This window comes from Plasmodium relictum, assembly GCF_900005765.1.
Source record: "Plasmodium relictum strain SGS1 genome assembly, chromosome: 5".
Lineage (NCBI taxonomy): Eukaryota > Apicomplexa > Aconoidasida > Haemosporida > Plasmodiidae > Plasmodium > Plasmodium relictum.
Window position 1 is genome coordinate 349,301 of NC_041683.1, and position 25,601 is coordinate 374,901.

The 25,601-nt window shown below is 18.3% G+C and overlaps 8 protein-coding genes across 8 annotated transcripts; 3 read left to right on the forward strand and 5 right to left on the reverse strand.

Moving 5' to 3' along the window:
• Positions 1 to 50: 50 nt before the first annotated feature.
• Positions 51 to 4,469, reverse strand: PRELSG_0510400 (conserved Plasmodium protein, unknown function; the record flags this gene model as incomplete). Its single annotated transcript, XM_028675359.1, has 1 exon — positions 51 to 4,469. The coding sequence occupies one exon, from the start codon at positions 4,467 to 4,469 to the stop codon at positions 51 to 53; it is 4,419 nt and encodes a 1,472-aa protein (XP_028531955.1).
• Positions 4,470 to 8,075: 3,606 nt separating this feature from the next.
• On the forward strand, positions 8,076 to 12,652 carry CRK3 (cdc2-related protein kinase 3, putative; the record flags this gene model as incomplete). The annotated part of the gene is made up of 2 exons (XM_028675360.1): positions 8,076 to 10,941; positions 11,121 to 12,652. The coding sequence occupies 2 exons, from the start codon at positions 8,076 to 8,078 to the stop codon at positions 12,650 to 12,652; spliced, it is 4,398 nt and encodes a 1,465-aa protein (XP_028531956.1).
• A 632-nt stretch (positions 12,653 to 13,284) lies between these two features.
• Positions 13,285 to 13,911, reverse strand: PRELSG_0510600 (coatomer subunit zeta, putative; the record flags this gene model as incomplete). Its single annotated transcript, XM_028675361.1, has 1 exon — positions 13,285 to 13,911. One exon carries the CDS (start codon positions 13,909 to 13,911, stop codon positions 13,285 to 13,287), a length of 627 nt encoding a protein of 208 aa, XP_028531957.1.
• Positions 13,912 to 14,920: 1,009 nt separating this feature from the next.
• PRELSG_0510700 (nuclear cap-binding protein, putative) lies at positions 14,921 to 15,868 on the forward strand (the record flags this gene model as incomplete). Its single annotated transcript, XM_028675362.1, has 2 exons — positions 14,921 to 15,076; positions 15,338 to 15,868. The coding sequence occupies 2 exons, from the start codon at positions 14,921 to 14,923 to the stop codon at positions 15,866 to 15,868; spliced, it is 687 nt and encodes a 228-aa protein (XP_028531958.1).
• A 450-nt stretch (positions 15,869 to 16,318) lies between these two features.
• GAK (GTP:AMP phosphotransferase, putative) lies at positions 16,319 to 16,987 on the reverse strand (the record flags this gene model as incomplete). Its single annotated transcript, XM_028675363.1, has 1 exon — positions 16,319 to 16,987. One exon carries the CDS (start codon positions 16,985 to 16,987, stop codon positions 16,319 to 16,321), a length of 669 nt encoding a protein of 222 aa, XP_028531959.1.
• Positions 16,988 to 17,892: 905 nt separating this feature from the next.
• PRELSG_0510900 (conserved Plasmodium protein, unknown function) lies at positions 17,893 to 19,122 on the reverse strand (the record flags this gene model as incomplete). The annotated part of the gene is made up of 1 exon (XM_028675364.1): positions 17,893 to 19,122. One exon carries the CDS (start codon positions 19,120 to 19,122, stop codon positions 17,893 to 17,895), a length of 1,230 nt encoding a protein of 409 aa, XP_028531960.1.
• A 494-nt stretch (positions 19,123 to 19,616) lies between these two features.
• Positions 19,617 to 21,518, forward strand: PRELSG_0511000 (RING zinc finger protein, putative; the record flags this gene model as incomplete). The annotated part of the gene is made up of 1 exon (XM_028675365.1): positions 19,617 to 21,518. The coding sequence occupies one exon, from the start codon at positions 19,617 to 19,619 to the stop codon at positions 21,516 to 21,518; it is 1,902 nt and encodes a 633-aa protein (XP_028531961.1).
• Positions 21,519 to 22,880: 1,362 nt separating this feature from the next.
• Positions 22,881 to 23,687, reverse strand: PRELSG_0511100 (60S ribosomal protein L15, putative; the record flags this gene model as incomplete). The annotated part of the gene is made up of 2 exons (XM_028675366.1): positions 22,881 to 23,406; positions 23,596 to 23,687. The coding sequence occupies 2 exons, from the start codon at positions 23,685 to 23,687 to the stop codon at positions 22,881 to 22,883; spliced, it is 618 nt and encodes a 205-aa protein (XP_028531962.1).
• Positions 23,688 to 25,601: the final 1,914 nt, after the last annotated feature.

Consider the following 25,601-nt stretch of genomic DNA (forward strand, 5'->3'; position numbering starts at 1 on the left):
GAGAATTAATTATAAAAATTACAAGTTATTTTAAATAATTTTCATTATTTTTATTTTTTTTTTAAATTGAAATTGACAATTTTATTAGATTGTAAAATATCATATACTATATTTGCTGATGAAAAATTAAATGGAAACTTAAAATGAAGCATGAGATGTTTGTATTTTTTTATTTTTTCAGAATATATTTTATTACATTTATCAATTTTATTTTTAAATTGGTCTTTTAATTTGATTTGATTTATATAATCATTATTATTTAAATTTATTGTTTCTTCATTTTGGTAAATGCTTTTTTGTTTTTTATGTTTTGTTCTTGAAAATGATGGATTCATATACAGAAATGTACTCCAATAAACCACCATATCTATAGCAATTAAGGAAATATTGATATCGTTTGTTTTTATAAGAATGGAAGAAAATAAATATAGCTCTAGAACTTTTATTAAAATGCTTTCTCTTTCTTTTTTAGATTTATCATTCATATACAAATAATCAATATTATCTTCTAACATATTATTTTTCTTTATGTTAAAGTCTAAAATTACATCATTTTTATGTCTAAGATAAAGTTTATCAAAGCAATCGTAAACTATATCATTTATTTCTTCTAAATCAAATCCTCCATAAAAATAATAATCATTATTTAATTTGTTCAAATTTTTTAAATTACTTGATTTGTATAAGGTCATATCATTTTGTTTAAAAATATCGTATTCAATCTCCTCATGGTTATTAATTAAAAATCTATTTAAAAGGTGACTTGTGATATATTCATATATTATATTATTTGGAAAAGAAATATCATTTTTATTTTCTAAATAATTTTTGTCTGCAAATTTATTATTTAATAAATGATTTTTATCATCATCATATATATTAGAACTTGTATTACTATCATTACTATCACATATTATAATCTTCTTTAAATTATTCACATTCATTTTATTATTAGATTCTGATTCTTTTTCAAAAGAGTAATTATTTTTAATATAATTTATATAAATAGATATTAAATGTAACTTATTGTAAACACTTTCAATAGAATATGAAAAATTCTTTAATTTGCATATTTCAAATAATAACTTAAAAGTTTTTTTTTTTAAGTTTTTTATAACACATGAAGAAACAGCAAAACATCTATAAAATAGTGCCTTCTTAGATGGATATGAAAATTTAATAAGAAAGTGTTTGATGTTATCCAATAAAGGTGGATTAAAATTATTAAAATTGTTAATAATATAATTTTTATCTTCATATAAGCATATACATACATCATTTCTTAAGTTTAATTCGTATATTGAATTTTTATCTAATCTGTTTGCATTATATATTGATATTGCTTTCAAACCATGAGTATATTTAAAGAAATAATTTATGTTTTTATATTTTTGTACTTTATTTTCGTAAATAGGGCACAAATCACATGCATAACAAATTAATTCTACTAATCTTTTTACTCCAGAATTGGGAGGATAAATAAGAAAAATAATATTTATATCTGATTCTATCTCTTTTTTTGTATTTTTTTTTTTTTCAACTTTTTCTATATAGTCTACATTTTCATATTTTATATTCATAATATGATCATGAAACTTTTTTTTTAAAATTTTATACAACCTTAAAATTTCATTTTTATGTCCAGCAATTTCATACAGGCTATTAGGTTTAAAAAAACTACTCCATAAATTATCTATTTTTTTTAACTTTTCACTCTTTTTTATGTTCTGTAAAATTTTATTTTCGACTAAATTTAAATTATCATTGGCTTCCTTATCGTTAGAAATTTCATTCGATTCTCTATCTTCAAAATAATCATTAATTGCCATATGATCAAATAAGAAATCATCTTTACAGTATTTTTCCTTATTCAAAATTTCCTCTTTTTGTATTTCATTCTCTGTTACGTTTTTCATATAAAATTTACGAGCATTTACAAAATTTTTGCTTTCATTATTTTCTGTATAATGTAATATTTCATTTTTTCTGGTATTTTCTGTTTTATTATTTATTACATTATTTTCATTTATCCCTTCTTTTATTTTCTCTTCTATTTTTAAACTCTCTTTTTTAGTATTATGATCCTCCTTTGAATTTTCCTCGTTTTTTAAGTATATTTCAATAGTAATATTATTTTCCAAAGTTAAAAGGTTATTATTAATATAACAGGTTGAAAACAAATTACATATTTTTTTAAAGAATAGAATAAAGCTTGTAAAGTTTTCTTCATTGAGTAGATTTATAAGTGCATAATTTTTTTTATAATAATACAAAATGGAATTTATGTCTGACTGAAATTTGTTTTTGGAAATATGCAAAAATAATAAAAAATTATTTAATTTTTTTTTTAAATCATTTAGCACATTATTGTCTAAGTTATTTACATTAATGCTATCCAATAAATTACTTATGGATTTGCAGAAATTATGTAATTTGTTATCTATCAAAGAAACGTCAGCATTTTTTATGTTTGTTTCATTGAAATAAAACTTATATTTTTTTCCATTATTTTTATTTATTGGAGTAAAAATATTAAGATATTTTTGCAAATTTATTTTTAAATGCTCCATAATACGTTTTTCATTAAAAATCTCACCATCAAAATTTGAAATTTTTCTTAAAATATCTGAGCTTAAATCATATCCTAAAACTAATGAATTACATCTTCGAATATTATTAGTAATGCTATATCCAATATCTTTCAATTTTTTAGTTAGTACAAAATTGCTGAAATATATGAATTTTCCCGCAATAAAAAAAGTATAAGGCTTATTAGATTTATCTCTTAATAATTCTATAGAATTCTTTTTTTTGCTTTTTGTTTTTTTATTTTTTAAATTAATATACTTATTATATTCCTTATCAAAATAATATTTATTTAAGATCCTTAAAATTTTTATTTTTCTTTTTTCATTTAATATATCACTTACATTATCATTTAATCTATAATTATTTTTAATTGAAGTTAATTTTTCTTGCACATTTTGCAACTGATAAAAATTGTTATTATAATTATTTCTATCTATTTCTTCTTCTTTTTTTTTTTCCACATTTTTGTTATCTTCTTTCCCTTTATTATTTACATCTATAGGTAATATATCTTGAATTAAGTTATTTTTTTCTTTTTTGTCTAAATTATTAGTGAATTCAATATTTAAACACGATCTTCTCTTATCTTTATTATTAAAATATTTATTATCTTTTTTTATTTCTATTCCGATGCAACTATTTCTTATTCGTTTAGTTCTTTTCCTCTTGATACTTTGTGAGTCTAATTCATTATCTGATTTTAGTATTCTTTTATTCTCAATTATTAATTTGTCTGCAGTTAGAGGATTGTGTGAATTTTCTTTATCAATTAAAGTATTATTTGATGTATTTTTTTTTTTCTGATTATTATTAACTTTTTTATTTTCAATTTGATTTTTTCTATTATCTATTTCATTTCTGTAATTTGAATGATTATAATTTTCATAATCTGAAATCGAATTTCTCCTATATAATGATTCTAAGTTTTTTTTTTCTTTTTCACTTTCAATATTTGCATTATTAAATTTTAATTTATTATTATTTTTAACGCATTTAAAACTATTCTCGCTACTTGTTTCATTTTCAGAATTTATATCTTCATTTACATTAACTGTAATTTCTATATCATTTCCAAAGAAGTTTACTAAAGATATTTTTCTTGATTTTACTATTTTTTTACTTTCATTAGGAATATTTGTGGTTGTTTCTTGATATATCTTGTTTTCAGGTAAATCATTATTAAAATTATTTGTTGAATTTTCTTTTTTGGAATTTTTACCTTCTATAATATTTATTTTACTTCTAGTTAAATCATTATTAATATTAACGTTACTTTTATTTGAAAAGTTACATAAATCATAATTATTTTTATTTGTATTTTCTTTTTTTTCATTTATATTTATTATGTTATTTTCTTCATCAATTTTTTTTTTTCTTTTTCTACCTCGTTTTGTATTCTTTATGATACAATCTGTATTAGTCTCCTTTTTTTTTAGATTTGTTCCATATATAGTTGTGCTTTTTGTATCTTTTGGAATAAAATTTAAATTTACATTTTCATAATTTTTTTTATTATTGTCTGAATTAATTAAAATTAAATTATTATTTTTTGTTTGCTTTTCCATTTTTGTCTCTGAATAATTTTTGTCATTTTTCTTGATATATTTAAGTTGTATTTTTTCACTAAAATTTTTATCATTTCTAAAAAAATTATCTTCAATTAATTTTTTCTTTAAAATAGTCCCTTTTGCATCTATACCATTATTTTTTAAATGTGAACCGCTAGGAATATTGTCATCATTAATTTTAAAATTTAAATCTTGATTCGATTCATTTTTTTTTACTTCATATTTTATTTTAAAAAAATTTGTTATTTTATTTTTGTATTCTTTTTTTTTTTCATCATTTAAATTTATGTTAGTCTCTTTCATATCATTCATATTTGTATAATTTTTTTTTTTTTATTTACACATATTTTTGTTATTAAAATTTATCTAAATAAAAAAAAAAAAAGAGAAAAAAGAAATTATTCCTTAGTATATAATAAAAAAGAATATTTACATTTTAAATGAATAAAAAAAAAAAAGAAAGAATATAAAATGAAAAAAATATAAATAAAAAAAAAAAAATGTCGGTGAATTATGTGCACCTTGAAATTTTTTTAGTAGTTTACAGGTGCTTCTTTAATTATTAAGACAATTTAAAAAAAAAATAAAAATTATCACTACTATTATATAATATGTAAAAGGAAATAAATTTTGTAATTCTTATTCTTAATTTTTTCTATGAATTCTTGTTACAACATTAAAAAAAATTTTTAGAATTCACAAAGAATACTCAAAGACAAAAGTTAATTTCAGTGACAGAAAATGAATAAATGATTAAGTTTTTTATATTGCATTCAAAATGAAATGCTTATGGATAAATTTTTAATAATTCTTTTTTTTTAATTCTTTTTTTTTTTTTTTTTGATGAATTATTCTTTCATATAAAACTTTTTAATTAATCTTATTTTTGCAGAATTTGAAAGTATATAGGTTAAAAAAAAAGATATATTTTTTAGTTGAGGCGAAACACATATATTTTTTTTTTAAACCTTTTTTTCCTTTTTCTTGAAAATAAAAACAAAATTTAGAATATATATATAGATAGTTGTGGTAATTTTGTGAAGCAAAATTATGTTAAATGGAAGTTTAAAAGATATGGTGATTATATGAAATTAAAAATACAATAAATAAATGATATGTTTTTTTTGAAGTTTCTCAATAAAAGGATGTTATATCAATATATTTCTCTTCACCTAGATAAAAAAAATTATCATTTTCATTTTCTTCAAATTTATAATCATTTAAAAATTATGTATCCTACTATTTTATTTCACATATTTATATGTAAGAAATATATCAAGACTTGATAATAATAAGGCACCCATCATGATTCCCTCTAATTATTATATTAAAATTTGTTTTTTTTTCTTATTATCTTTACTTTTTTCATTTGTATTTTAATTCTTTTGTTTATTAATTTCTAAATTTAGTAAATATATAAGGAGAGAGAGAACTTAAAATTTCATACTTTTCTATTTTTCATTGCATATCATACTAATTTTATTCTAATGTTCAAGAATTCAGTTATTTTGATAGTAAATATTCCTTATTTAAATGACTAATTATGGAATCATAATTTTCAAAATATTTTTTAAATATACATGGTAATTTTGAATCAGAACTTTTCTTAGCATCAAGAAGTATCATATACATTTCCTGTTTTTATTAACATCATTTAATAAGCTTCGAATTATATTTTCTAGTTCTTTCATTTCATTAAAATTAATATGAGTAATATCAATTTTATTTGTTGAAATACTAATATTATTATTTTAAATTCTTTTTTTTTTAATGTTTTTTCTCTATTCTATTAATTCTCTCTCTCTCTCTATATATATTTTTTTTTTTCATTTTCTGAAGATAATTCTATGTAAGCTGAAGAATATCTAATTCTTTTTCTTTTTCTTTTTCTTTTTCAGGATTATTTCTTTCATAGTCTATCTCTTTATTCTTATAATTTAAATGTAACATTTTACTATTTAATCTTTCATAATTAAGTTCAACATATTTCTTGTTTTATAAAACTTTGACTTTTAAATGTTTAATTCAAATTTTGTCTACATTTATTTTTCCAAAAAAAAGTTTAGTCATATATTTTGCAAAATGTAATTCACTTTTTGTGTAACCATCAGAAATTTACATAATAAATAGCGTAGATATTAAACTTTTATCCTTATGAGTACTTAGGTTTTCCAAAATATATTGAATTATATTTTAAAATTTTTCTAAAATTTTTAAATCTGTTAATTTTTTTTTTCAACTCTAAACATCATTGTATCAATTCTAGTTCTTCAGCAAATACATTAGTTTTATATTTAATTGATCTCATATTTTTTATTATTTCTTAGAGGAAATTTATTTAATTATTTAAATCATTTAATGGTTTTATATAGGTGTCTACTAGACTTAAAGTATTATCATATTCACTATCATCTGAAAGTTCTTTAAAATTAATAATTTCATGGCTTTATTTATTTTTTTTATATGTATTGAACTATAACTACGTATGTATTATAACATCATCTGAATATCTTTTAGTTTCAATAAATTTGTTTTTTTAAAAATTTCCTTATATATCTTGTGAACTATATTTTCTTCATCACTTGTAAAAATATTGTAATCTTCCACTTCAAATTCTTTTAAAAAATTGTTTGGATAACCAGATTTTCTTTTGTACTTATATATACATTATACCATTAATTTTGATCATCCATATTCTATATTTTGTTTGTTAATTCAAAATTTTTATTTAATCCAAATGTAATTATGCTTTTTTTTCTTTTTTTTTATTAGTATAGACAAATTAAAAAAATGGAAAATATAGTTTTACTGAATTTATTTTTAATTCTACAACATTATTAGTAATTACACCAAAGGTATAAATAGGATAAAGCTAATAATTCACATAAAGAAATTATATAATTTTTTTTACATTTATGTTGTTTTTTATGACAAAAAAAAAAAAATTGAAGTCAAATAAATAGTATTATCTAAATTTTATTATATGGTATTCAGAATAAGAATCACAGTAAAGAATTAACAGAAAAAAAAAACTTAGGATTTATATTGAAAAAAAATTGTGTAATTTTACAATATTTTAAAAACATATAATTTATACATAAAAAATATTTAAGTAAAATCATATTAAAATTAAAATTCATTACTTAAAATATTTTTGTTTTTATTAAAATTCTCTAAAGCTTTAATTTCATTATCAGAAAATTTGTTTATAAAATTATATTTCAAATACAAAGGTTGAAGAATTATTTTTATTCATTCCTTAAAATTGAATTTACTTTTTAATCAAGAGAATAATATATAAAATTATTCCTTTATACAAAGAAAAAAGAAAAAAAAAAATTGTTTTTAAAAAGTTTTTAACTATTTAATAATTTAAATTTTTTTTTTTTTTTATTGGTATTTCGTGGCACATATTTCATATTCTAAAAAAATAAAAAAATAATTCAGAAAAATTATTTTAAAATGAGTTTGAAGTTTTGTTCAATATATAAATTTTTTAGAAGTATTTTTTTTTTTTTTTAAAGTTGTTTTTATTTATTTATAATTACAACTTATTGCTTGAAGAAAATTTAAGATTAAAATAAATTTTTTTAGATGTTAATCTTTTGAATTTTATTATTTTATTATTTTTTAAATAATGAAAAAAAAAATATATGTATAAATATTTTATATTAAATATTATATTAAGAAATAATTATTATCTATTTTTTTTTACTATATGTAGAGGAAAATAAAAGTTTATTGTAATTTTATTACAAAAATGAAGGTAAAACAATAATATATAAATATATATATATAGCTATTTTTTTTTAGTAATTAGAAATAGCATTTTTATCGAATATATTACTTAAAAATTATTTATGGAAAATATTTAGTTATAATTTAAAATTGTGTGAGAAAATTTTTTTTTTTAAAAAAATGAATATAATTGAAAAGGATTTCTTTCTTAATATATTTAGAGGAGGTCCTGGAAAGCATTTTTGCTCAGGAAGAGAAAATTTTTTTTTAGAAAATAATACTCTCGAATTAGATATAAGAAAAGAATTTCTAAAACAATTAGAAAATCCCTCATTTTTATCGAAATTTTCAGAGTTAAAGAGAAAACTAATTTATGATTTTTACATTATAAAAAAAGAAGAAATCAAGAAAAGATTATGGGCGAATTTTGAAAATATTATTGATAACTTAGATGATAAAGATGCTATTAAATTATATGGTAAATTAAGAAAAAATAAAGATGATATTGGGTTTTTCTTAAATTATTTACATGATTTTAATAAATTTAGTTATAAAAAAAAGAGAAAAATTCTAAATAAAACGCGTGAAGAATGTGAACTAAATAATTTTAAATGTTATTTACCTGAAAATATAAATTTAGAAAACATATTATGGAATGATATTGATATGAGTAACTACAAAAATAAAAATTTTGATCGTATAAATAAAGAAATTAATAAGTTATGGCATATATATATAACTTGTAATATACTAAATGCAAATAAATGTCAAAATAAAGAAATAATAGAAGACATTTTACATAAGTTAATAAAAAAAGAACATGAAAGAATAGAATATTTTGAAGGGAAAAAAAAAATAGCTTTATGTGATTTATTAAATATTCGCAAAAGAAAATATAAAGATATTACAAATGATGAAGATGATACTTCAGAGAACGGGAATACAACAATAAATAATTATAGTGATAATTTTTTTTTTGAAAACAATGATTTAAAAAATGATAAAAACTTTTTATTAAACAAAAAAAGCGATAATGAGGTAATTAATGGTTATAATAATGAATTCAATGAAAAAAATTGTGTACATGAAAACGAAAATATTACCAATATAAGCAAAAAAAATTATATAAACAATTCACAAAATGTAAATAAAAATTTTACAAATACCTTGAAATGTATTAATAAAACAAGTTCTATTAAGAAAGATGATTGTGCCTTATATAACATTAATAACGTATATGAAAAAGAAAATGCTCTCATACAAACAAAGGAAAATGAAAAAATAGTATTAAACACAAAAGTACATAGTAAAAATAATAAAACACTTCAAGAAAGTAAAATTAATATAGGGTTGGATTCTCAGAAAGATTCTAGTAATACCTTAATAAACGAAAAAGATGCCATAGTACATATAGGCTCAAAAGATATAAAAACAGAAAATTGGAAAGAAAATGAAATAGTATTTGATTTTTTATTAAATTCAATTAGAGGAGAAATCAAATTAAAAATAAAAAATTTTGTTAAAGTTCATCAAGTAGGTCAAGGGGCTTATGGGGATGTATGGATGGCTGAGGATATTACACATAATAAGAGAGTAGCTTTAAAAAAATTAAAATTAAATGGAGATAAAGAAGGTTTAGCTAAAACTTATATAAGAGAAATATCTATATTAAATTCTTTAAAACATGAGAATATCGTTGAATTAATAGGCGTCGTACATTCAAAATTACCTTTTGATGAAGATTTACAAAACCAATATTCTGTTTGTACAGAATATAAAAAAAAAATATACTGTAATAAATATAATAAAAAATTTGAAATGGTTTCAAAGAATAATACAATGGAAGTTAATAATTTATGCAATCTAAATAAAAAAGATACTGATTTAATTGGGGGAAAAAAAAAGACGAAAAAATATAGAAGAAAATCTTCTTTAATTTCCACACCATATTCTCATTCTTCATCATATTCCTCTTCGTCAGATTCTTCATTAGATTCTTTATCAAGTTCATCATATTGCTCATCTTCCTATGATAGCTTGTCTTCTTTCAAATCGTATAAAAAAAAAAAAGAAAAAAAATCATCCATATGGATGGTTTTTGAATATGTACCATTTGATTTATCTGGGTATAGTGAAGTATTAAGAGAAGAAAGAGAAAAAAAAGATAGATATAAAAGTGGTAATTTATTTACTATAGGAGAAATTAAGAACTTATTTATGCAGTTATTAAAAGCATTAGATTATTGTCACAAGAATAATATAATACATAGAGATATAAAAATAGCTAATTTATTAATTGATAAAAATGGAGTATTAAAATTAGCTGACTTTGGTTTGGCTAGATTCCATTCAGATATTAATTCATCTAATATGACTAATAGAGTAATTACATTGTGGTATAGACCTCCTGAATTATTACTAGGATCAGAAAATTATTTGTCTTCTGTTGATATGTGGAGTTGTGGTTGTGTTTTGGCTGAATTATTAACGAGTAATCCTTTATTTTCTGCTGATAATGAATCAGATATTTTAAAAATGATTGTTAATAAAATTGGTTTTCCTAATGATAAGGATTTAAAATATTTAAAAAATTTGCCTTACTGGAATTCCTTAAATTTTAATCCTATTCATCCAAACAATATTAATAATATAAATCTTAACAAGAAGTTAGAAATAGAAAACTCTATTAGAAGTATACCTGGTGTTGGTGATTTAGGATTAGATCTTTTGAAAAAGTTTTTGAAATGGAACCCTTTTGAAAGAATAACTGCAAATGACGCTCTTAATCATCCATGGTTTAAAATTTCCCCATATTCTGAAAAAATTCATCAACGTAATAATATAAGAGCTGCTCATAGTTTTATGACAAAAAATTATAAAAAAAGAGATCCTTCTAAAATTAGTTATAGAAAAAATCAAGAAAATTTTAGATTTTTAAATGTTGGGAATTATAGGAAAGCTTTTTTTTTTAATAAATACAATGAACAGTTTCTTCATTCAGTATCTTCTCAGAATCCTATTTTGAAAAAGTTCCCTTTTTCTTCTGGTTAAAAAAATACCCATTAAAAAAATAAAATAATATATATACATTATTTATTCTTTTATTTACATATGTAAAAACATTTATTATATTATTTAAATTTTCATTTATATATTCTCATATATTAATTTTTTACATTTAAATTAAATTATATACTTACAAATTTTTTTTTTAATTTTAATCAGATAATATCCATATAGAATCAAATAAAAATTTGAAGAAGAGTATGGAAAATGAAAAAGGAGAATTAGAAAATAAAAAAGAAATAGGAGTTATTGAAAATAAATTATATATAAAAGGATCAGAATACATAGAAAATAATAAAGAAAATATAAAAACATTTTGTGATAATTTTAACAATAGCAATAATAATATCATGAATCATAAAAAATTTGAATTAAACATTAATGATAAATCATGTAGTAATTCAAAAGAAGGAACAAAGAGCCATAAAAATCATTTAATTAATGAGCAAAAGAAAGATCAAGGTCTAAAAGAAAATGAGAAAAATGATGTAGGAAAATCAAAATATTCTGATTTTAAATTAAAAGAAAGTAATAATCATAGTTACATAATCAGACTCAGAGATGAAAAAAAGAAAGATAAAGAAAAGAAATATGCTGATTTAGAAAAGACAAGATGTAGTAATAGTTATTTTAGAAAAAGCAGAGAAATGGATGAAAAAAGAAAATACATTTCTAATTATAGAAATATGTATAATACAGATAGTTACAGAGATAAAATAAGTTATAGGAGTAGAGAAAGAGAATGGCTTAGAAAGAATTATAGAAATAGAAGTAAAGATATATATAGAGAAAGAGAAAGAAGAAGGGAAAGGGAGAGAGAAAGGGAGAGAGAAAAGGAAAGGGAAAAGGAAAGGGAAAGGGAAAGGGAAAAGGAAAGGGAAAAGGAAAGAGAAAGGGAAAAGGAAAGAGAAAGGGAAAGGGAAAAGGAAAGAGAAAGAGAAAGGGAAAAGGAAAGAGAAAGAGAAAGAGAAAGGGAAAAGGAAAGAGAAAGAGAAAGGGAAAGGGAAAGGGAAAAGGAAAGAGAAAGGGAAAAGGAAAGAGAAAGAAAAAGAGAAAAAGAAAAAGAAAGAAAAAGACAAAGAGAAAAAGAAAGAGAAAAAGAAAAAGAAAGAGAAAGAGATAAAGAAAAAGATAGAGAAAAAGAAAAAGAAAGAGAAAGAGATAAAGAAAAAGATAGAGAAAAAGAAAAAGATAAGGAAAAAGATAAAGAAAGAGATAAGGAAAAAAATAGGGAAAGAAATAAAGAAAAAGACAGAGAAAAAGAAAGAGATAAGGATAAAAATAGAGAAAAGGATAAAGAAAAAAATAAAGAAAGAAATAAAGAAAAAGAAAAGGATAAAGAAATAGAAAAAGATGTTCAAAAAAAGAAAAGGAAAGATAGTGAAGAAGATAGAGATAAGGAAATAGGAAAGCAAAAAAAAAATGAAAAAGATTTAGTTAACAATATGATAATACAAAAGGAATTCGAAAATGAAGAAAAGAAAATAAAGGATTATGAAAGAAGCATAAAAAATGTAAAATGTAAATCGGAATATAATTTAAATGAAAACATCAAAAATGAAAAAAATTTAAATAAAAAAAAGAAAAATAAAGAAAATACAGATTACAACAATGACTACCAAAGTAAAGAACAAAAAAAGCATAAGTTAGATGTAGAAGAAATTAAAAATATAAAGAAAAAGAAAATATAAAAGATATTATTTTTATATAATATACATATACAATTATTCCTATTCAAAGTATAATTTCTTAATGTGCCCTATATGAGATAAGAATTATAAAATAATATCAAATAAAATTAAAAGCTAATATGTCTGATAAAACAAAGGAAAAAAAGTATGAAGATTCTTCAATGAAAAAAATATTATAATAGAGGAAAAACTTACAAATTAAATATTTACGTGCATTCAAAAGGGAAGAAAGTAAATAGAGGGAGGATACATAAAAATAGGTAAATAATTATAATAAATATATTTAGAATATATATATATTTATAAAAAAAAAAAAAAATAAATAAATATTTTTAGTTTAAAAATTAAGTAATTTAAATCACATAAAATAAACAGTAGATATTTGTTATATAGAAGGGAAAAAAATTTGTTTTTTTTTTTTCATTTTTAATATTTGTCAAAAAAAAAAAAAAAAAATTAAAATTAAAATAGAAAAAAAAAAAAAAAATGTAAATTATATGAAATAAATATAAAATATTTTATAAAAACTAATTTTTTTTTATAATTAAAATTTTGTGCACTTAAAAAAATAAGATGTTATCATAATTTCCTTTAACTAAAATATATAAATATAATATTGATGTAAAAATTTTTTATGTTCCACTTAATAAGCTTCTAATTATATTCTCTTTAGCTGATGAAATTGCTTGATTAAGTGGAGTAGATTCTTGAAGATCTCCTTCATGCATATATAACCTGTTAATAATAACATTAGAATTGGTTTCCATTATTATCCCACTATCAGCTATTTCATCTAATATTAAATAAATAGAATCTAATTTATCAATTAATTGTCTTTTTCCTATTTGATTATTTGTTATATTATTTAATGACTGATGAACAGTTTGTATAATTTCATGCAAAATAATTTCATTGTCATTTTCATCACCAATTATATAAATATTCACATCGTTTATTGATAAACATAGTATTATATATTTACTTAAGATGAGAATTTCTACTTCATTAGAATCAAAATATAATCTTTTAACTTTCTCTGTTATATCATTTTCAAATAGTTTTTGGTCTTCCACTGTTCGGAAATTATTATATATATCTTCACAGTTAAAGTTTATTGATTCTTTACTATTATTAAGATTATTTAATTTATCTTCTCCTTTAAGTAATAGCTTATCATTGTAATACTTTACTGCAATTCTTTTTCCATCTGTATCTAATATTACTATTGCTTCCAATTGCTTTATTGATACGTTTTTCATTATATTTTTTGTTTTTAAGAATGAAATCAAATTTACAATTTGTATATATATTTATAAAAATATATATGCATCTTATAATATAAAAGAAAATATATAATTTTATTATTTCACTTTACTAAAATATATTTTTTTTTTTTTTTTGGTTTTCCATTTATACAATTTAAACTATTTAAAATTAGTTTTTTTTTTTTTTTTTTTTCATGCAAAAATTACAAAAAATATATATATATATATATATATTTTCAATAATTTCACAAAATTTTCTTTTTTTTTTTAACTGATGATGAACTTCAATACTTAAAGATAAAAAAGGAAAATAATTTGTAATTTCTAAAAATTAACATATTTATATATATTTTAAGCGTATAGCAATTAATATACTTTCTTTAAATTTTTAATTTTACAAATAATATTAAAGAGGTTTAAGTAATAATTCAAATTACTTAACATTTTAATAAAAATTTAAGGTAATTTTTTTTTTCTGTGAATATTTAAATTTAAATTTTGTTATAAGAAATTGTTTTAATGCTCTTATAATTTTATGTAATTCTAATTTTTTATATAAAATAATGAAAACCTATTTGTAAGATTTATATATATCAAATATATATTAATGAAATATTATAAATTCATTTTATTTAAAAGTACCAACTTTTATTTTATGTTTTTTTTTTTTTTTTATAAATAGAAAATACAAATAATTCTTTGTTTTTTTAACATATAACTATTTTTTAGTTTACAGCTTATGTAATTTATATATTCCTGTATTTTTTTTTTTATATTTTGATTTATTTTTTCGTTTAATTGTACTTATGCTACATTTATATTATTACTGTTCACGTTATAATTAGTCTATTTAGTTTTGATTAATATTTTCATCTTTAATAAGGAAATTTATTTTATTTCTTTTGAAATAAATAAAAAAAAATTTTTTTTGTTTTTTTTTTTTTTTTATCTTCCAATGTTTTAATTTCTATATAAAGTTATTTTTAAAATTATATTTTACAAAATGGCTCATTTATATGAAGAAGTTTATAAAAAAAGAAAGTATTTTGATAGATCCTTGTGTAATGATTATGAAGATTGGTTAAATAAAATACAATTTTCAAAAACAGTTTACATTGGCAATTTGTCAATATATACAACTGAGCAACAAATTTATGAGGTAAATTAAACTATATTGGAATGAAAATATAATTTTAATAATTTATATTCTAACAATTTTTAAAATTGTTCTAAAATAAAAAAAAAAAATTTTTTTTTTCTATAATTCATATATGTACTTATATATATACATATAATTAAAGAATAATATACTTATACAAGATATGGGTAATTTTAGTAATTTAAATGATAATAATGTATAGAATAAAGTTTTAGTAATATAAATAAAAATATATATATATATATATTTTATTTTTTTTAGCATATGAGTAAAGCTGGTGATGTTGAAAATGTAATCATGGGATTACATAGAAAAGAAAAATCTCCATGCGGTTTTTGTTTTGTGGTTTTTAAAAAAAAAGAAGGATATAATCACGCTGTTAATTTTCTTAATAATTCTATATTGGATGGGAGAATAATAAGAGTTGATGAAGATTTGGGAATTATTGGTAAAAGGAAATACGGAAGAGGAAAAACTGGTGTTCAAAAAAGAGATGAAAGAAATAAATTTTATGATGAAGATAGACCAAAAGTACTTGATAATTTAGCTGATTACAATACAACCAAAAAAAGAAAATTTAACAATTTTAATGAAAATTATGATAGAAGCGTTAAACAAAGGAGATCAACTAATTATACTTTAAATGCTAATGATACCAAAAATAATAAATTTGTAAATTTAAAGCCAGCAGTAACATTATATCCTAATGTACAACATTTAATGAGTTATAGAAATAAAAATGATAAGTTATATAATTTTCATGTTAAAAAAGACAATAAAAGAAATATATGATTTTTAATAATTTTTAAAAATATTATTCTATCTTATTATTATTAATCTTAATATATCACTATCATTTTTATTATTTTAATTACTTTATTATCCTTTTATATATATCCCAATTTGAATATTTTAAGATTCATCAAACAAATTATAACAAATATATTTTTATATAACAATTCATTCTTTAATAAACTAATAATAATTAAATAAGCTGCATAATAAGATATTTGATCAAAAGTTCATTCTAAATTAAAAAAGAGGGGGAAAAAAAAAAAAAATGATGAATTTATATAATAGATGGAAAATAAAAAGTTTTTAAATAATTTTTAAAAAAATATAATTTTTTTTTTCTTTCATTAGTGTTCTCGGTAATAAACAACTTTTAAAAATATTAAAAAAATGTATAATAAAAAAATTAAAAGCTTTTTTTTTTTTTTTTAGATTGTTAAAATGGAAACTTTATAAATGTTTTAAAATAATGTTATATAAACGATCAAAGTCTTTTATTCCTTTTTTTAGTTCAAAATTTATTAAGTTGTAGTTGCAATTTTTAAAAAAATTAATAATAGGCATATAAATAGATTCATATGAATTTAATCTATGATTAATTACTTCTTCATTATCATCACTTCTTTTAATTAAGTTTGCATTGCCATTACATGTATTACATTCCTTTGATGGTAAAATTGGTGGCATATCAAAATTATTTTCTTGAATATTTGCAACATTAAAATTATTATCACAAATATTACATAACCTTCTCCCTAATAATTTTTTTATTAATATATGCTTTGGCAAATATATGTTAATAAATAAATCAATGTTTGTGATTTTGGTTAATTCTTTACTTTGAAAAATATTTCTTGGAAATCCATCTAATATAAAACCTTTGTATTTATTAATTGAATTTTTTATTTCTTCTTCAACAATATTTATGATCAAGTTGTCTGCAACCAGATCTCCTCTTTTAACTATTTTTTTTATTTCCGTACCTAAATTTGATTCTTTTTTTATTTCATTTCTTAGAATATTTCCTATATTTATATGTTTCAATTTTTCTTTTTTTGATAAAATTTCAGCAAACGTCCCTTTACCAACACCAGGTGCACCGAAAAAAACAATTTTCATTTCAGCACTTTTTAAAAAACAAAATAAAATTCTTAGGTTTTATTTTTTTTTACATATTGTTTATAATAGAGTTAGTATTAATTTTCCATTATTTCTCAATAATTAAAACACTTGTATTATTTTCTCTTTTAAAAAATAATTTAAAAGGATATATATACTTTATTTATTAATTTTATTTAATACTTATCAGAAAATGTATAGCAAAAAAATGTTTTTTGAACATTTATGTTGTGTTATTTAAAATTTTTTATATTTTCTTTTTAAAAAAATAAAATAAATAAAAATAAATTGAGATGAAATAAATACATTAATAAAATTTAACATAAAAATTATTTTTATGATTAAATAAAAATATATTAATAATTAATAAATATTTTTTTACAAATTATATATTAAAAAGACCATAAAAGCAAGCATTAAGCTTTTTTTTATATTTTATTATATATATTTATTTTTTTTTTTTCATTATGAAAATAAATAAAAAAAAATAATATATTTCATAAGAAATAATACTTAAAAAACGTTATTAAATAATTAATACAGAAATATCTGATGATATAATGAAAATATAAAAGGGGGTTGACATATTATTTAATATTTATTATTGTTAATTTATATATATATATATATATAATTTTTATTATATGCCATATTTATTATATATAGAATTATAAAAACATATTTTCATCATACATACATATATATGCATATATACATATATATATAAAACATGTACATTTTTTTTTTTTCCTTTTATTACTTGTATATTGTTCATTGATTTATTTAAAATCTTTTAATTTTATAGAAAGCTATTATGAGAATATATTTTATTCTAATTTAAAAAAAAAAAAAAAAAAGAATATATACCATCAATATTTTAATTTTATTATTTTCCAGTTATTTATTTATTTATATATATAATCTGATATTAAATAATTTAAATTTTTTCTGAAAGATCTAAACAAATCATAGTTAATTTTTTGAAAAAATTTTTTAATGTAGAAAGTGAAAATATTATAATTATGAGAATACAAATTCTGATAAAACGAAATATCATTGGGAATAAAAAATATATTGTAAAAATTAATATTTTTGTCATTAGCAATTTTTGATAGAATTAATAAATTTTCAAAAGAATATAAAATTACATGTGGTTTTGGTAGACAGTAATCATGAAAGTTGTTTTTAAAATGTTTTAAAAAAATTTTATAAAAATTAACAGCTTGTTCATAAGAAAAAAAAACAGGTATATACTTCTTATTTTCAGTTTCTAATTGTATAATTAAAGAATTGTATTTTTCGTCTTTTTCAATAGTATATGTTATAAAAATATTAGGAGATAACTCAATTCTTGTTTCTTTTTTTAAATTCTTATAAAACAATTCATAAAAATTCTTTTTTATGTAGGATTTATGTAAATTGATCTTATTTATATAATAAATTGGCGTTCCAAAAAAGATATTTTTATTTTTTAAAACATTCTGAAGTTCACTGTAACTGGGTATTAAAATAAAATCGATTTTATTTTTATAAGAATTTTTGATCTTGAAAAAATGTTCTAAGTTTGTTAGTTTTATTTTTGAACCAAAAAATAATTTATTTTTTTTTTTTTCTTTTAAATTTTTGTTAAACAAATATAAAATATCGTCTTTGTAGGCTTCAGCAGTTTTTAAGTCGAAAAAAAAAATGCCTATACAATTATTGTTATGTATTTTATCTAGGTTTATTTCTTTTCTACTTTTTTCTTTATTTTTAATTAAGGGAAATAAGAAGGTATCATTTTCCCATATTATGTCATAAAGATAATCATTATTTTCATTAAAATTAATATTTCTTTTTTTTTCTTTTTTCTTATTTTCATCATCTAAGTTAAAGGATAATATAATTTCATCAAACTCATTTGTTATTACAAATAAAGGAATATTTTCTAAATTTTTTAATTCATACTTATTTTTCTTTTTTTTCTCAAAAATAAAATTTAATTTTTTTAATAGTTTATGCTTCTTAGAATATAGCTCGTTTTTAATAGGTGTTAATTTAATATGGTTACTTAGTGCTACTATTTTTTTGTTATTCACAAAACACAATTTAAAGAAATATACCAAAATCAAACCAGTTAAACATGTTAGATGCATTTTACTTAGTTTTTTTATGAAAAAGTTCAATAATTTCTAACATTTCAAAATAAATTACAAAAATTGGAGAAAACAAAAAAAAAAAAAAAAATTAAAAATAATAGAAATTATTTTTTGCTCTTTTTTATTTTTCCTTTTTTTTTTTTCTTTTTTTGAATTGCTTATTTGAATTCTATAAATAGTAAAAAAAAGTACATATATATATATATAAATTTTACTGAACGTAATTTTTGATTTCCTTTTATTTAATTAATTAATGTAATTTCTCTTTTTTTTTTATTTTTTGTAAATTTTGTTTGTTTTTTTTATTTTATTAATAAAAAAAAAAAATGAAAAAAAAAAAAAACTATATAAATACATATATATTTAATATTTTTTTTTTTAAATTTTTATGTTTTTTAATTTTACTGATATAATATATATGTATGTATATATGTTTTTTCTTTAAATTTTGCTTCTTTAATTAATTTTTTTTTATTTCTTACATTGATAAAATGAGTGAATATATATTTGGCTCTTTTCTAAATAGCTTAGATAATATAAGATACAATGTATTAAATGTATTAAATGATATTAAAATTGACGATAATTATATAAGGAATATTAGGTCAAATATAAAAACAAAAATGGATATATTAATTGATAAATGCTTACCACCTAAAATAATAGAAGATAAACGATTTATTGTAATAATTGAAAAAAAAAAGAATTATGATAATTTTCGTTGTCCCATATGTATGTTAATATTATATAAGCCAGTGAAAACAGAATGTTCTCATATATTTTGTAGGGAATGTATAGAAAAGGTTTTAAAGAAATTTGATTATTGTCCTATGTGTAGAAATAAAATAAAAAATGATGATTTAGAAAATGTAAGTATAAATTCATTAGGAAATGAATATGAAAATATAAAAATAAGATGCCCAAACTGTAGAAATATTACAACTGTAAAAGATTATGAATATCATTTAATAAATGAATTCTTAGGAAATAATAACAATAATAATGAAGATAAATTAAACTTGCATAGAAAAAATTTACAAGAAGTTTGCAATTTGTCTGATAAAAATTTGGATTTTTTTTTTAATAAAAAGTTAAAAATAGAAGAAATGAATGAATTAATACTATTTCTAAGTAAAAATAAGTTAGATAACACTATACGAAGTTTTAATCTTTTATATGTAGAAAAAAAGAAAAGTGAATATTTGTTTAAAAATAGTCAAATAGAAGAAATAATCTGTGAAATATTTCTTATTGTGAAAGTTAAAAAAAAGAAAAGAAAAGAAGAAATTGCTTATAAATTGAAGAGTTTATATAACGATAAGAAATTATCAAAAAATTATATGAAAAGGGATCATTTATTTAGTTATAATAACAATAATGAAGAAGAAAAAAAAATTTCATATGTAGATAATGATATTTGTAAGAGAAGGTCTTATAGTTTTGAAAATTATGAATTATATCAAGAAGAGATGATAAAAAAAAATAAGGAAAATAAATATATGTTTGTTATGTTTGAATATAACTCAGAAAATTTATTTTTTACCTTATTTAACAATTTTCCAAATATAAAAAATCTACGTAAGATAAAATTAGTAACCTATAAAAAATTAAAAAATGAATCAAAGAATAATTATAAAGTAAATGAGTTAATTGAATTTCTTTCTAAATTAAAAATTCAAAAAAATTCAAAAACATATCATAAATATTTTTATAGTTCTCTTCATTTATTTCATGAAGTTATCTTCTCTTATATAAAAAATGGATATTTTTTAAAAAAAAAAGAATACCATTTTAAAAATAATTACATTAGAGATTATGAATTAATGTTTTTATTTTTCTATTTGAAATATGAATATAAAATCCCTAATAATATAGAATACCACTTGTTATATTCTGAAGAATTCATAACAAAAATTTTAAAAGATCAATCTTGTGATCAGACTGTTTTTATAAGTAATATTTATACATATAAAATGTGTGATAATAATAACGATGGAAACAAAGAAAGTAAAAGTTCACATTTAAATAAAAATAAAAATGATTTAAATATTCGTTTTATAGTGAAAATTCAAAATGGAAAATTAAAAAGTAAATTAAATGAAAAAGAAAAATCGGAAAAGAGTTCCATTTTAAATAATATAGAAAATTATCAGGATATAAATGATATTTGTTTTTTTATTTTTTCGTATTCTTCACATGGTTTTCAATGGGATATAAAAAAATCAATAAATTTCTTAATTAAGAAAAAAATAGTATATAAATCAGTAAAAGTATTCTTCGATATAGATAAATTAATACTTTTTTTTTTTCATATAAGAAATAAAAAATACAATTCAATTTTTTGGAATTCTACACACTTTTTACAATATATGTTAAATTTTTGTTGTAATTAATAATTGTTAAAAAAAAAAAAAAATTGATATTTTTAACGTAAAAAATATGATTTTATTTTTGTACATACACGTATAGTTTAAATGATAATCACTTATATAGGTATTTTTCCATATAATTTTTTTTTCTTTTATTTTATTTATATAAGAAATAAAAAAAAAAATTTGTAATTTGTAATTTTTCTAAGTGTTTTTGATGTTTTTTATGTTATGTTTTTTTTTTTTTTATTCTTATTTTTTTTTTTATATATTATTTAAGGGATAAAAATTTATTTGTTTGTTCTATGATTTATGTAAAAGCTATACTTTTTAAAAATTTGTTTTTTGATAAAAAAAAATTTTCGTATGCATTAAATCTATGATTTGTAGATTATTCGGTTACAACATTAAGATATTTGATGCTTTTGTTTGATATTATAATAAGATATATGATAATTATATAAAGACTTAAACTTTTGCATTTAAAATTATAATTAATTTTTTTTTTTTTTTTTTACAATTATATTTAATAATCTTTAAATAAACTATTTTAATAAAATTTAGCATAAGATTTTTTTTAAAATTTTTTCATATTTATTTATATATACTTAGAGTTAATATGTTATTTCTCTATACTATTTAAATAGTTTTTATAATATAAATTTTATTTAAAACTTTTATATATTAAATTCCTAATTATAAAAAAATATATTTATTTGAATATTTCCCCTGATTTTTTATTAGATTTTTGATAATTTTGAATACCTAAACTTATCTTCTACTTTATATTAACTGCCTATCAATTATTCGAAAACTCTGAAAGCCAATTTTTAACTCTAAATAAAATTATCCCCCATGTATTTTTTTTTCTTTTTAATTTTAAGGATAGGATTTATTATATAACTTAAATATATAAAATGTAGAAGCAAATACATAGTTTTTTTCTAGACTCATTTTAGTATTTATAAAGATATATGAAATTAACTCGTTCAAAAGCTAATAAAAATTAATATCTAAGCAGTATTTTAATTATTGTAAAAAAAAAAAAAAAATAATAGAGAAATTAAAATTAAAAGCTTCTATATTTTTGAAACAAACATATATAAAAAGAAATAATATATTTATTATTAAATGATATATGTTCATCAATAATTTTATTTTTGAAAAATGTTTCATATATGTTATTAAAAAATAGAAATTTTCTTTTTTTTTTTAATTTTATTAAAAATTGAATTCTAAAATATATAAGTAAGCATTACTTTTTTTTTTTTACCTTAATAAATAAATAAATATATATATATATATATATATATATATATATATATATATATATATATATATATATATATATATGTGCAAATAAAATTTAAGTACAATTATTTTTTCTTATCTGCATTTTTTTAATTTAATTAATTGTCTTCTTTTCCAATTAGCTCTAATAGATGGTCTACTTTTAGCTGCTAAATGTCCCTTAACTCTTAAACCTCTGTATTTTTTACCAGCTGAAGTTAATCCTCTTAATTCTCTATGTTTGTGTACTGGGTTACATATCCAGTTAACTTTTGGATTATTACGTATAGCATTATGCATAGGGTCAACTAATATTACTTCGTAATATTTATAAACAGCATCTTGACCAACCCAATAACTATTTAAAACTCGTAAGTTTCCACATATACTCTTTCCTACTTTACCTTCGGCAACACTTCTTAAATTTCTTGCTGATTTTTGTTTATGAACACCTTGATGTTTAGGTTTACCATGCACAATACCTTTTCTAACTCTCTTTTTTCTATCCCCTCTTCTTACTCTAACTCTATAAATAACAAAGCCTTGAATTGCTTTGTATCCTAATCTTCTTGCTTTGTCAGGTCTACTTGGTTTTGAAACTCTATGAACAACTGGAAGTTGCCTATAAAAATTTAAATATTTAAGGAAAACGTTATAGGCAGAATCAATATACATTTAAAAATTGAAAAAAAAAAAAAAAACTAATAGATGTTTTGAATTCAATTTATAAATATCTATATAACTTCAAAATAAAATTGTAAAAAAAAAAAATTATAAAATTTAAAAAAAAATTCAAATTTTTCACTTTTACCTATATTCCCATGTTCTTATTCTTAATAAAAAATGCATAGCATCTGACTGTTTTTTTTTCCATATTTCTTGAATATATTTATATGCTCCCATTTTTTATATTAAATTAAAAAAAAAAAACCTTAAAATATTTATATAAAATTTACTGAAAAAAAATAAAAAAAGAAAACTATATATAAATATATAATTTTTTTTTATTTAAGTTTAAAAATTATTTTATCTTTTTTTTTTAGTCTGGTTTGAATATTTCTTTTAATTTTTTTTTTCTTTTTACATTTGTATACAAATATATATATTCTTTTGTTTCGTTTTTTTTCTTAACATAAGCATAAGGATATGCCAAAAAAAAAAAATTTTTTATCAATTTTATATATAAAATAAAAAAAAAAAAAATATATGTAAATATATATGTATATTTAAAAACGAATTTAAAAAATTATTTTTATTTTATTTTTTTTTATATTTTTGTTGCACTTTATGAATTTGTTTTTGTAAAAATATAGGGTATTCAAATGACTAAAAGAGAATTATTTTCTTTTTTAAATAGTTCTTTTTTAAATTTTTTTTTTTTTTTTCTTTTTTTTAAGAATAATAATACTACATTTTAAAAAATTCATAGTATAATTTCTTTTGTTATATTTAAAGAGTAGTAAAATTGGGGATACCTTTTTTTTTTTTATTATAGCCTCTCATCTCACTAATTAAAATTATTTTTTTGTTAAGTAATTTTTTCATAAAATAAAAAATATTCTTTTATTATTTTTGTTGAAAATTGAAATCATTGAAATTGTTTTTTTAAAAAAAAAGCTTATTAAAAAAATTGTTATTTAAAAAATTGCTTTTTAATAATGAAAACTAAAAAAAGCAATAGTTCAACATATTATAGAGTAAAATAACAAAATACATGATACATTTGCGATAAATACATTTAAAAACTTAAAAATAAAGGAAAACTAATATAAAATTAATAAGTAACTTTTATATTATAGAAAAAAAAAGGAAAAAAAAAAAAAAATTAAAGAACGTATATAAGTAGTGTATAGCTAATTAAAATTTTTATTTTATTACATCGTGTAACTTCACAGGAAATATTTATAGGATTATGAAGGTCTTTATATATGTATAAAATTTTTTTATTTCATTTTTTATTTATATTTATATATTTAATTAGAAAAAACATATTATAATTGTTAGAATATTTCATACACATTTGTCATTTTATATTAATAATTATATAGCATTAATAAATATTTTTTTTTTGAATTTCATGTATAAATTGTTTTTATTTTCCATCATTATATAATAAATTAAAAATGTAAAATATAAAAAAAAAAAATAAACAATTAGCAACAAAAGCGTTTAAAATTTGTTTTTGAATAAAGTAGATTGTATATTAAAATATTTTCTTCAAGAAAAAAAAATTATAAAAAATGGAAATTAGAAAAATTATATGAGCTTCATATTTTATATATATATATGTTAAAACCCTTAATATAAAGAAATTTGTAACTTTAAAAATATGTGTAAAACTTTAATAATATATTTACAAAATTATTTATTAAAAAATTCAAATGATGTAAATATAAAATAGGAACAAAAAGATGATAAGTAAGCAATAAATAAGTAAAATATAAAAGAAAAAAAAAAAAGAAATATGAAAAAATAATTAGTATAAAGAATAAACAATTCTTTTTCCTTTTTTCTTTTTTTTGAGAAATATTTGTTTTTATTTAAATATGAAGTGTTCATATAGAATTGCAACAAAAAAAAAAAGAATTCAAAGAATAAAATTTAAGTGAATAATTTAGATAAAATAAGAAGTAAAAAAATATATATATGCAACACCGTTGCATAAAAAAATCAAAATTTTTAATTTATATATATATATATATATATATATATATATATATATATATATATAATTATAGGAACATTGGTTTATCAAAAAACTTTTTTTTTTTTTCTATTAAAAACAAATTCTGATTCAAGAAATTTCATTAAATGATA